This window comes from Pollachius pollachius, assembly GCF_949987615.1.
Source record: "Pollachius pollachius genome assembly, chromosome: 15".
Classification (NCBI taxonomy): Eukaryota; Metazoa; Chordata; class Actinopteri; order Gadiformes; family Gadidae; genus Pollachius; species Pollachius pollachius.
Window position 1 is genome coordinate 7,099,091 of NC_136948.1, and position 11,011 is coordinate 7,110,101.

The 11,011-nt window shown below is 49.9% G+C and overlaps 1 protein-coding gene across 2 annotated transcripts; it reads right to left on the bottom strand.

Annotated features, from left to right (window-relative positions):
• Positions 1–383: 383 nt before the first annotated feature.
• Positions 384–10,604, bottom strand: sp3b (Sp3b transcription factor). Of its 2 annotated transcripts, none has more exons than XM_079752668.1 (8): positions 10,389–10,604; positions 9,119–9,343; positions 8,438–9,025; positions 6,633–6,818; positions 5,787–5,991; positions 3,631–3,820; positions 2,687–2,883; positions 384–2,360 (listed from the first exon to the last, which is right to left on the bottom strand). In XM_079752668.1, the coding sequence occupies exons 2-8, from the start codon at positions 9,332–9,334 to the stop codon at positions 2,104–2,106; spliced, it is 1,839 nt and encodes a 612-aa protein (XP_079608794.1). In that variant the 5' UTR covers positions 9,335–9,343; positions 10,389–10,604; the 3' UTR covers positions 384–2,103. The 2 variants fall into 2 exon arrangements, with proteins under 2 accessions (XP_079608794.1, XP_079608793.1); XM_079752667.1 differs by having other exon boundaries at positions 10,004–10,602.
• Between the last annotated feature and the right edge of the window lie 407 nt (positions 10,605–11,011).

Sequence of the window (11,011 nt, forward strand, 5' to 3'; positions counted from 1 at the left end):
CATTATACTGTCCTCTGACGTAGCAGTGTCCTCTCATTGGCTGCACCACGTCAGAGGACATTGCACTGTCCTCTATTTGCGCCACGTCTGAGGACATTGCAGTCCTCTGATTGGCTGCCCTATGTCAGAGGACATTGCACTGTCCTCTATTTGTGCCACGTCAGAGGACATTGCACTGTCCTCTGATTGGCTGCGCTACGTCAGAGGACAGTGCTGCCCTCTGATTGGCTGCCCTACGTCAGAGGACAGTACATTGTCCTCAGACTGGGAGGCACTCAATCTTATACGGTGAGATTTTAGGATGCCAGATACATCATTTGTCGTTCATTTCAGTCCATGGACAGTGTTGTGTAGAATGATAAGAGGCATGACCTGACTGAAGGTATCAGACTTTTATTGTGATCCATTTGAAAAAAGGTTTTACAAAAAAAGTAACATTCGAATTTTACACAAGTTCTTAAAAAAAATCACTTAAAATAAAGGATTGATACAACAGATTTAGTTGACCAAATAATGGCTTCTATAAACAATGTGACATAAGAATATACATGTAAATGAACGCTACAAACGTGGACAGAGGAAAAAAAAAAAAAAGATTACATTGATATAAAAAGAAAACTAAAATCTTGAATATAATGGCATGACTGCTTTCATTATCGACTGGGCGTCGTCCGGACAGAATCGCTAGCGGATTGGCTGTTGGAAGAGAAACGTTATAAGATCTGTTTGATCCGGTACCCAATTGGAATGTGAAAAAAAAGTATACTAAACAAATAAATTCAAAACAAGAGTTCGGTGGTTTGTTGCATACAGTTCTCGGTGTTGGCATGGCAACAACAATGCACCCGCCCCCCCCCCCCCCCCCCCCCCAGACACATAAGGCTTGATCTTTGACCAAAAAAAATCAAATAAGTAATGGCAAGAAACATAGAAAGAGAAAAAAACCTCAATGAGAATACAATTAAATTAATTTGCCGCCAAACAATCTTTCATAACGGGAGGGGAGGTACAGGGAGGAGGAGGGGGGGGTACAGGTATGACTCGGGCCAGTGGACGGGGGGGTCTGTGTTCAGGTCAGAGGTCACAGATGCTCTGTTCACACTGGACCTTAAAGAGGCAGATGGGAGGCGTGGCGTCAGCCGATCTCTCAAATCGGAAAAAAAACCACGAAACGATAAACAGGGCGGAGCTTCAGGTGAGAAGTACGAACCAAGGAGGACCGCCTTCATGGAGGAAGCGTCCGAATCAAACACACCCTAATCTGGCGTCCCTCAATCCGGGCCGGTGTCCTTTTCAGTCAAGAGTCGATATTTAATATTCATTGTGATTTCAGATTCATAAACCAACGGCTGTATTACATTATTTGTTATTAAAATCAACACAACGAAATTCACATTCATTTCCTTTCCGGGTTTGGGGAACTCTTGAGCCTTTGGGGTTCTACCATCACTGTACTGAATGGGGTATCGGAGCCTTAGGGTGTACCCCCTCAGAGCGCGGCCCAGCTGAGGGGCCGTTCAGGTGGGGGTGTGGGACGCTGCCTCCATGAGCCGCTGTCCCGGACATAAGAGACACTCCTTGAGTCCTCCAGATGGGATGATTAATAACATTTCTTCTTCGGCGCATTCATTGATCTTCGTCCAAAGACCGCCCCCCCCAACCCCTACAGGTCATTAAACAAACATTTATTCCCAGAACATTAACATCAAAGCTTAAAAAACACATGCATCTCCAGCATTTTATACAAGAGTATGATACAAAATAAGGCATTTCACTGTGTTGAGTATTCAGGTTGTTTGAGTGTCTATGCATGGTTTCCTTTGTGTGTGTCTGTGTGCGTCAATGTGTGTGCATGTCTGTATTTGCGCTTGTGTACATTGCAACCACATATTTTATGTATATCTTGCCCGCCTATAAAAAGACTGCAAAAGAATCACGGTCATAACTCTTAAAATATATATATATTTCATATATATTTACGTATATATTCATATGTAAAAAAAGACAAAAAAAAAGGAAGGAAAAAAAAACAATAAAAAGAGGTCCCTGTAATTGGCCAGTTCGCAAAAATAAACCCCGCCCTTAACCGCCCCAACCCCTCCCTCATTCCATGACCTCGCCGGGCGCCACGGCGACCAGATGCAGCGGGATCTCCTGGTTGCCGACCAGCTCGTGGTGGCCGGTGGTCTGGACGATGAGGGTGGTCCCGCCCGCCGTGATGATGGTGTCGTTGGAGACGGCGGGCGAGGCACCAGCCGAGACAGCGCCCTTCTTGTTCAGGTGAGTCTTTATGTGCTTGGCCAGGTGGTCGCTGCGCATGAACCGCTTGGAGCACTCCATGCACACAAACTTCTTCTCTCCTGTGGCAGGACGCACACGCACACACACACACACACACACACACAAGAAAGAAAGAGATCAGATTGTGGATCTTGTTCTAAAGAATGAATTCTGCATTCCCTTTGGTTTGATCTCCAGATACAGTCGTTAGTATCCTTCCTGCGTGCTTGTGCTTGTCTCACCTGTGTGCTTGTGTGTCCGTCCTGTGTGCGTACGTGTACATATGCGGGACTCACCTGCGTGCGCGTATGTTTCCAGTGCGTGTGTGTGTCACCCGTGCGCGCGTCTCACCTGTGTGCGTCAGTGTGTCTCACCTGTGTGTGTCACCAGTGTGCGTGTGTCTCACCTGTGTGCGTCCGCCGGTGTCTCTGCAGCTCGTCGCTCCGTGTGAACCTCTTGCCGCAGAACATCCAGTTGCAGACGAAGGGCCGCTCGCCGCTGTGCCAGCGCAGGTGCGCCCGCAGGTGGGACGTCTTGCCGTACACTTTGCCGCAGCCCGGGATGTGGCAGATGTGCTGCTTCTTCTTGCCCGTACCCGAGCCCCTACAGCCCATGGAGGGGGGGGGGGAAGAGAGAGAGAGAGAGAGAGAGAGAGAGAGAGAGAGAGAGAGAGAGAGAGAGAGAGAGAGAGAGAGAGAGAGAGAGAGAGAGAGAGAGAGAGAGAGAGAGAGAGAGAGAGAGAGAGAGAGAGAGAGAGAGAGAGAGAGAGAGAGAGAGAGAGTAAAACGAAGGCAGACTCCACCAGAGACCTGGGCTGTGAGCTGGAGCTGACATCCGGGGTCTTCTGGACCAAAGCATGTTCATTACTAACCTCATTTTAGGTGGTACCATTATTTACGATAAAGCGCCAAGATGGCCACTTGGAATATGTGCAATATCATGACTGAGCGTTCTTCGACATGTTGAATCGACATGGCTTGTGTTTATCTTTAATCCAATATCCAATTCATATTCAGAGCAAAAAAAAACAGAGTGTGTGCCTGTGTTGGCCGTGTGTTTGTTTATGTGTGTTGGCCACGTGTGTGTGGGTCCGTGTCAGTCTATGTGTGTGTGTGGACGTGTCGGTGTGTCTGTGTGCGTGGGTGTTGGCCGTGTGTGTGTGTGTGTGTGTGTGTGTGTGTGTGTGTGTGTGTGTGTGTGTGTGTGTGTGTGTGTGTGTGTGTGTGTGTGTGTGTGTGTGTGTGTGCGTGCGTGCGTGTGTGTGTGTGTGTCTTTTCGCGTCTGTGTGCGCGCGTGTCTGTCTTTCTATGTGTGCTTGTTCCCCGTGTGCCACCCTCCCCCTGGACCCACCTCCCCCCGGACTCCTTGCAGTTGGGGCAGGTGCACGCCACGCGCCGCAGCCGCTTGCCCTCGCCGCCAGCGCCGTCCATGTCGTCGTCCGTCATCTGCACCCGCAGGTGGCTGAGGTCGCTGGTGTTCAGCGTGGAGTCGCCGCTCAGCTGCCACTCCTCCGAGTCCGGCTCTTCCTTGATCTGGATGTCTGGGGGAGGGGGGGGGGGGGGGGGGGGCATCACTCAGCGTTACCATGGGGACTAGGCCGCGTAGCCGGGGTCGGTCACAGAGCGGGTGAGGGGGGGTTGCACCGGGGGTCTGCCTGTAGGCCCTTCGGAGCAGGACGGACCCCCAGACCCCTCCCCTACCCCGACTGTGTCTGGGCCCACTGGGAGGCGCAATGGATAAAAGTCTCAGAAATGCCTTGATAGTAAACGACTAATGAATACAATAAGGGGACGAGGGGGGGGACACGGTACAGTTTAGCTTCATCCATGTGGGCTGATGGGAAACGCCGTAAACATTAGCTTCAGCCATTTTAACCTATGTGGTATTATAGTAAACATTAGCTTCAGCCATGTTAGCCAGTGTTATCATGGTAAACATTAGCTTCAGCCATGTTAGCCACAGTGTTATCATGGTAAACATTAGCTTCAGCCATGTTAGCCACAGTGTTATCATGGTAAACATTAGCTTCAGCCATGTTAGCCACAGTGTTATCATGGTAAACATTAGCTTCAGCCATGTTAGCCAGTGTTATCATGGTAAACATTAGCTTCAGCCATGTTAGCCACAGTTTTATCATGGTAAACATTAGCTTCAGCCATGTTAGCCACAGTGTTATCATTGTAAACATTAGCTTCAGCCAGGTTAGCCACAGTGTTATCATTGTAAACATTAGCTTCAGCCATGTTAGCCACAGTGTTATCATTGTAAACATTAGCTTCAGCCATGTTAGCCAGTGTTATCATGGTAAACATTAGCTTCAGCCATGTTAGCCACAGTGTTATCATGATAAACATTAGCTTCAGCCATGTTAGCCACAGTGTTATCATTGTAAACAGCTTCAGCCATGTTAGCCAGTGTTATCATGATAAACATTAGCTTCAGCCATGTTAGCCAGTGTTATCATGATAAACATTAGCTTCAGCCATGTTAGCCAGTGTTATCATGGTAAACATTAGCTTCAGCCATGTTAGCCACAGTGTTATCATGGTAAACATTAGCTTCAGCCATGTTAGCCACAGTGTTATCATGGTAAACATTAGCTTCAGCCATGTTAGCCACAGTGTTATCATGGTAAACATTAGCTTCAGCCATGTTAGCCACAGTGTTATCATTGTAAACATTAGCTTCAGCCATGTTAGCCACAGTGTTATCATGGTAAACATTACCTTCAGCCATGTTAGCCACAGTGTTATCATTGTAAACATTAGCTTCAGCCATGTTAGCCAGTGTTATCATGATAAACATTAGCTTCAGCCATGTTAGCCACAGTGTTATCATGGTAAACATTAGCTTCAGCCATGTTAGCCACAGTGTTATCATGGTAAACACTAGCTTCAGCCATGTTAGCCAGTGTTATCATGGTAAACATTAGCTTCAGCCATGTTAGCCACAGTGTTATCATGGTAAACATTAGCTTCAGCCATGTTAGCCACAGTTTTATCATGGTAAACATTAGCTTCAGCCATGTTAGCCACAGTGTTATCATTGTAAACATTAGCTTCAGCCATGTTAGCCAGTGTTATCATGATAAACATTAGCTTCAGCCATGTTAGCCACAGTGTTATCATGGTAAACATTAGCTTCAGCCATGTTAGCCACAGTGTTATCATGGTAAACATTACCTTCAGCCATGTTAGCCACAGTGTTATCATGGTAAACATTAGCCAAGTTAGGCCCGATTCAGACCAAACGAGGCGTTGCGGTGTCAACATGTCGTTTGAAAGGAGTCGTGTGTTTAGGCCGCGGCGGGGGGTTTCCAGGCCGAAAGTCAAAACAGAGTCCACTTTTGGAGAAACAAAACCCCACCTCACCCTCGTGACGGTGGTCCGTCCCAAGGCAGGTGGTCTAATAAACGGTCGCCTACTGAGCGGCTGATGAAATGGGAACACCCCCCCCCGCCCCCTCCCCGGGTGGTGTGGGGGAGAACGGTGTGGAGGTCACCGTACCTGCGGGGCTGCTGGCGTCGTCTCCCTGCGAGTACTGCACCCCCACGTGCGCTACCGAGTTGACGGTGACGGTCTGGAGGTTGGGCAGGGTGACCTGAGCCCCCTGGCCCAGGGGCAGGGACTGCACCGGGGCCAGGGTCAGCTGCTGGGTCTGGCTCTGGCCCTGGGGCAGCTGCAGGCCTTGCAGGGACTGGACCCCCTGCACCTAAATGAGGAGCAGAGCGGAGTGAGCCCTTCGTCCACCACCACCCTCCTCTTGGTAGTCCAATGGTGTCCTAAGGTAACCTTAAAGAAACGATATGGTACACGGGCGACGCATCCGCCATAACAGGCACGTAGCGAGATGGAGCCTGCACTCGGCCCATTGGTTCAAATGGAGAAACATAAACATGGCACAGAGTTGGTGTGAGGGGATAACAACCCAGCAATACCAGTCCAAACCATCCCTCCTTCCTTCACTCAAGCATCCGTTACCAATATCATTCGTCACGACGGCGTCCCTTTGCAGATTCGGCCACGAATGTCAACAACAGCAATAAGGCCATTTTGTCTTTCAGAATTGATGCCGGTCAGCACGTTGGAGGCGGTGATCGACGTGTCACCACAGAGACCCCACGGCTCTCGTTGACATATTATGCTAAATGACCCTCAGCAGGATTGCTCCAAGGGGGGTAACTTTGAAAAATGATATTGGTAACAAAGTTTTAAGTGAAGCCAGAAGAGACTGGGATGATGATGATGATGATGATGATGATGATGATGTTAATGATGATGTTGATGATGATGATGATGATGATGATGTTGATGACGGTTCCATTACCCGGACATTACTAGATGAAGGCGTACCTGGAAGGTCTGCCACTGGATCTGCCCCGTGGCCGACACCGTCTGGGCCTGGATGAGGAAGGTGCCGGGGTTGACCAGCTGGACGCTCTGCATCGTCTGCCCCCCGGCCCCCAGGCCCAGGTCCCCCTGGGCCTGGGGGCCGTCCCCCGCCAGCTGCAGGATGGGCTGGGAGTTGGAGGAGGGCACCTGCGGCGAGACAGCTCTGGTTGGTCAGGGCAGGGTTACATTAAGCCCGTCACTCGACGGCCACCCTTCCCTCAGGGCCGACGATGGTTCCACGTCGACGCGACGCAAGGACCACGCACACGCTTCGTCGCGGCCCTGAGCCCGTTTTGGGTTCTGCGTTGCGTTTAAGTGAGCGGACCAATCACAGCCCTTGCTGCTGCGTCGCCTCGACGCAAGGTTGCAATTTTTGGGAGACGCATGTCAGGCCCTTGCGCCGGACGCGGATAGCAAGGATGTAATGGATGTAGTGGAACCATCATCAGCCCTTCAGAGTTGCTGAAGGGGGGGGGTTCCCGCGACACGCGTTCGGACTACGGACCATTTCAGGTTTTTCTACTATGCTGGCGCTCAACCGGAGAGTCATGTCTTGGTTTTTGGCCGCCAGGGAAGGCCTCCTGCTACGGTAGTGGTACCCTTTAAGATAGCCCTTTCATGGGGGCGCCCCGGGTAGAGCGTACCATATAGGCTCGGTCCTGAACGCAGCAACCCGGGTCCGAATCCGGCCCGTGGTCGTTTGCTGCATGTCCTACCTTCTATCTCTCATACCTTCCTCTCTATTTTCTTTTGGAAAAAAAGATAGCCCTTTCAATTTCTGATCCAACATGATAAGGACGATGACTATAAGATCACGTCATGGTTATTGGCAAGAACGCAAGTCTATGCGCAGATCCGACACCATCACGTGACTGGCTCATTTACTACACAAGTAAAGAACATCTCAGACACGTGCGGTGGTGGGAAGTCGGAATGGGAAACGCGTGATCTCCGATCTATGTGCGTTCGAGCTACCAAGTCGGAAAAACATACTCCAGCTAAACTACAAGAATACAAATGTCTTATTCTAAATCTAGATTATACATGTAAATGATTTAGTTCTGAAAAGTAAATTGTCAACAGTAAGTGAACCGAATATACATTGCCGTCATCATAAGGGAAACCCTCACTAAGAACAAGTGCGATTAGTAGTTACAATGCTAGATGCTGTATCGGTATTTACTCTGTTTTGGCTCTGCCCGGCCTTGTAGATGGCTGATTTCATGTGCAATAAGTGGACTTTTATAACTGTGTAATATATTGTAGTCTGTGATGGAGAATGTGTGTGTGTGTGTGTGCGCGCGTGTGTGGTAATCGTATAGTCGTCAACATGCCACACAGCTTCATTGATGACTGGGATCCATCCATCAATGCCGGTCGCAGCGAGTGCCGCTGAGGAACCAGCGGGTCACATAGGGTGAGCTCGTTAGTAAGAACGTCGTCATGGCGACCCTGGTAAACGTAAACTTAACTATCGTACGGTTCAGTGGTAGCAGTAACCGACACGACACTCCCAGCAGAGAGAGACCTTTCCATCACTCACTTTTGAGCTCTATTCCAGATAGATGACTATTATTAGGATTATTATTATATCATAATTGCAGGTAAATTATCTTCTTCCACGCAATCAAGACATCGGAATCAGATTCTGTTTGTTTCAAAACAGAATCCTGTTTGTTTCAAAACAAACAAAAGGATTTCGACTTTGTTGTTAAAAAAGACTACATCGCTCACACGGACAGACTTGTACCATTACAGCTGCTGACCTGGATTTGCTGCAGGTGGTTGTGGGAGTTGAAGTTCCCGGACGAGGAGGGGTCGGCGAGGCCCGCGGAGACGGCGGTGGCCTGGGTCAGCACGCCGGTGCCGTCGATGGTCTCAGGGAGCGAGGAGGCCGAGTTCGACGCCGAGGACGTGGGCACGTACAGCTCCTGGTGACCCCCGCCGCCGCCGCCGCCGTCGCCCACCGTCACCAGCGACTGCTTGCCGTCGCCACCGTCCAGCGCCTGGCTGCTCATGATCAGCTGCCCGTCCGCCGTCACCCCCGTCGCTATGGGAACCGTCTGGGCGCCCGTCAGCCCCAGCGACTCCAGGTCGAGGTTCAGCGGGACGAAGGTGATGTTGCCGGGCAACCCCATGTGCCCCGCGCTGGCGTAGGCCGAGCCCCCGCCCAGAGACACGCCTTGGATGGACTGCACCTGCCCGGCCTGCGTTAAAAGGTCTGTCGTGTTCGTGGAGGCCAGGCTGATGCCCAGACCGCTGTGGCTGCCGTCCGAGATCAGCTGGATCTGCCCTGAGCCGTCGTCCAATCCCTGCGCCGAGAACCCCGACAACGTCCCGTCTGCGTTTTGGATCTGTGGGGTGATGACCATTACACCCTCCATTCAACTGAAGCGCCACAAGGTAAGAATCGGTGCATGTGCGTGTACATAAACAAAGTATTTTACCTGATACTGAATGCCTGACACACCATTGGCCGACACCTCGTTCCCAGACGCGGTGACGTAGATGGGTTGGTTGGCCATACTCCCGATCACATACTGTCCGTTGGACGTGACTATTCCAGAGTTGGGAATGTGAACGATGCCCTGGTCTTCCTTGCCCGAGGAGACGGGCGTCAACAGCTCCCAGCGGTCCGAGCCCGTCAGCTGAATGGCTGACATGTCTGTCGTCTGGGAATACATTCAAATCACTGCCCGTAAAACATACGTCGTGACTTTGTGATGCCACACAAGCATAGTAAAACTCGTGAGGTAATTTTAGTGTGCGGTGAAATGAGAAAGTCAACGGCCACACAATGTATCTTTATAAATAGTAGAATTTAATATATATATATACATACACACACCTTTTGTATTGTTTAGTGGTTTTGCAATACTTTGTAACAAAAGGTTTAGGAAACAGTGGCGAAAGGGACGCCTAAACAAGCATGAGTGGAGTCACAGCACCAAACTCACAACCTGGAAAATGGACGAACACAGAGCGGTGGGGGATGGGCGGCAATCACCGCAGACGGGAACTGTTATGATCGGTACCACACAATAATGCATTCATCACCACACATGCATGAGAAGAACCAGAAAGGTACACTACGGGCTATCTTTGACGAGCAGACCCAAGTGACTGACTCCGGTGTCCTACCCACTATGGGCGGGTTTTAAAGGGGTAAAAGTGGGTGGCCGTTATTGAGGGGAACACAGGAAGTGTGCGGCTTTCACCCCATGCATCAAATCGTTTAAAACGTGTGAACTTCATGCTCTCATAAACCATCATCGAGCAGTCGTCGGGAGGGAGAAAAGGGGGGGAAAGACGAGCCCCAAAATGTCGGATACCTGCGTGTCCGCTCCGCCGCCGTGCTGCAGAAACTCGCTCTGACTGCTGTCCACGTCCGCGGACGCCATTTCTCCTTGTTTCAGAGAGAGCGGGGGGAACCGAGCGAAACTAGGCGATCTGAGACTCTTCTGGCCCGTGGAAGCTCGCAAAGCATCCCCACTCTGGAGTCCGAAGGGGTTAGGGATAGACCGCAACAACGAAAAGGCGGCGGACGGAGGTTTTTGCGGACGCTTCGGGCTCGGATCGGGTGTTTACTTTGTGAACTACTCCGAGGCTAGCCTAGCCTAGCTAGTGGGCTAACCATAGCAGCTACCGCTAGCGCCAGGACTCAGCGGAAGATTAAAAAGACGCAGATTGCTCCGCTGTCGCTTGCGCAAAACTCACCGAATAGTTGTACGCCTCGATGCGCTAAGTGTTGCGTACCGTTCTCATAGTGTAAAATGTAGTACGCGGGAGATTATCCGATCCACTAAACTCCGAACATGATTATTTTATCAAAGGCGGGCTAGTGTGTTGATCGGCGAATTCGGGTCGATTTTTTTTTTTCTATTTTTGATTGACGGTGCGGGAAAGACAAAAAGGCGGGACTAACGAGTTTGACGGTCACATTTGCATCAGATTACAGGAAGTCCCGCCGTTCTCCTCTAACGGGATTGGTTGTCGGAGGGAAGTCGTGAAAAGTCTATGGCCAACTGAGACGTCAATCGTTTTTAACAGAGCGTATTTCCTGTTTGTTGTTAAAACGAGGACCTAGAAGGAATGTAGTGGAAATCCATGGAGTATAACCAACTCACAACGCAGCTGTTAGTGAGATGTTTCTAAACTTTATATATATCGGAACTTTTGAATATACAATGTGCTTTTCACAGTGACTTGTTATGAAATGAACGATGTAACAAACTTGACTGTGCGCCTTCCAGACTATAATTGTAGATTTGTAGATTTAAATACATCCTTTGTCTGGTAACAGTTTAAAATCACTTGTGGACCGATACTTATCATCCAAT

Coding starts and splice junctions, on each gene's coding strand:
- sp3b (XM_079752667.1), bottom strand. CDS start 10,072: ATGGCGTCCGCGGACGTGGACAGCAGTCAGAGCGAGTTTCTGCAGCAC. Junction 3,821..5,786: donor CGACGCCAGCAGCCCCGCAG/GTACGGTGACCT, acceptor CCCCTCCCCCAG/ACATCCAGATCAAGGAAGAG. Junction 2,884..3,630: donor TGCAAGGAGTCCGGGGGGAG/GTGGGTCCAGGG, acceptor CATGGGCTGTAG/GGGCTCGGGTACGGGCAAGA.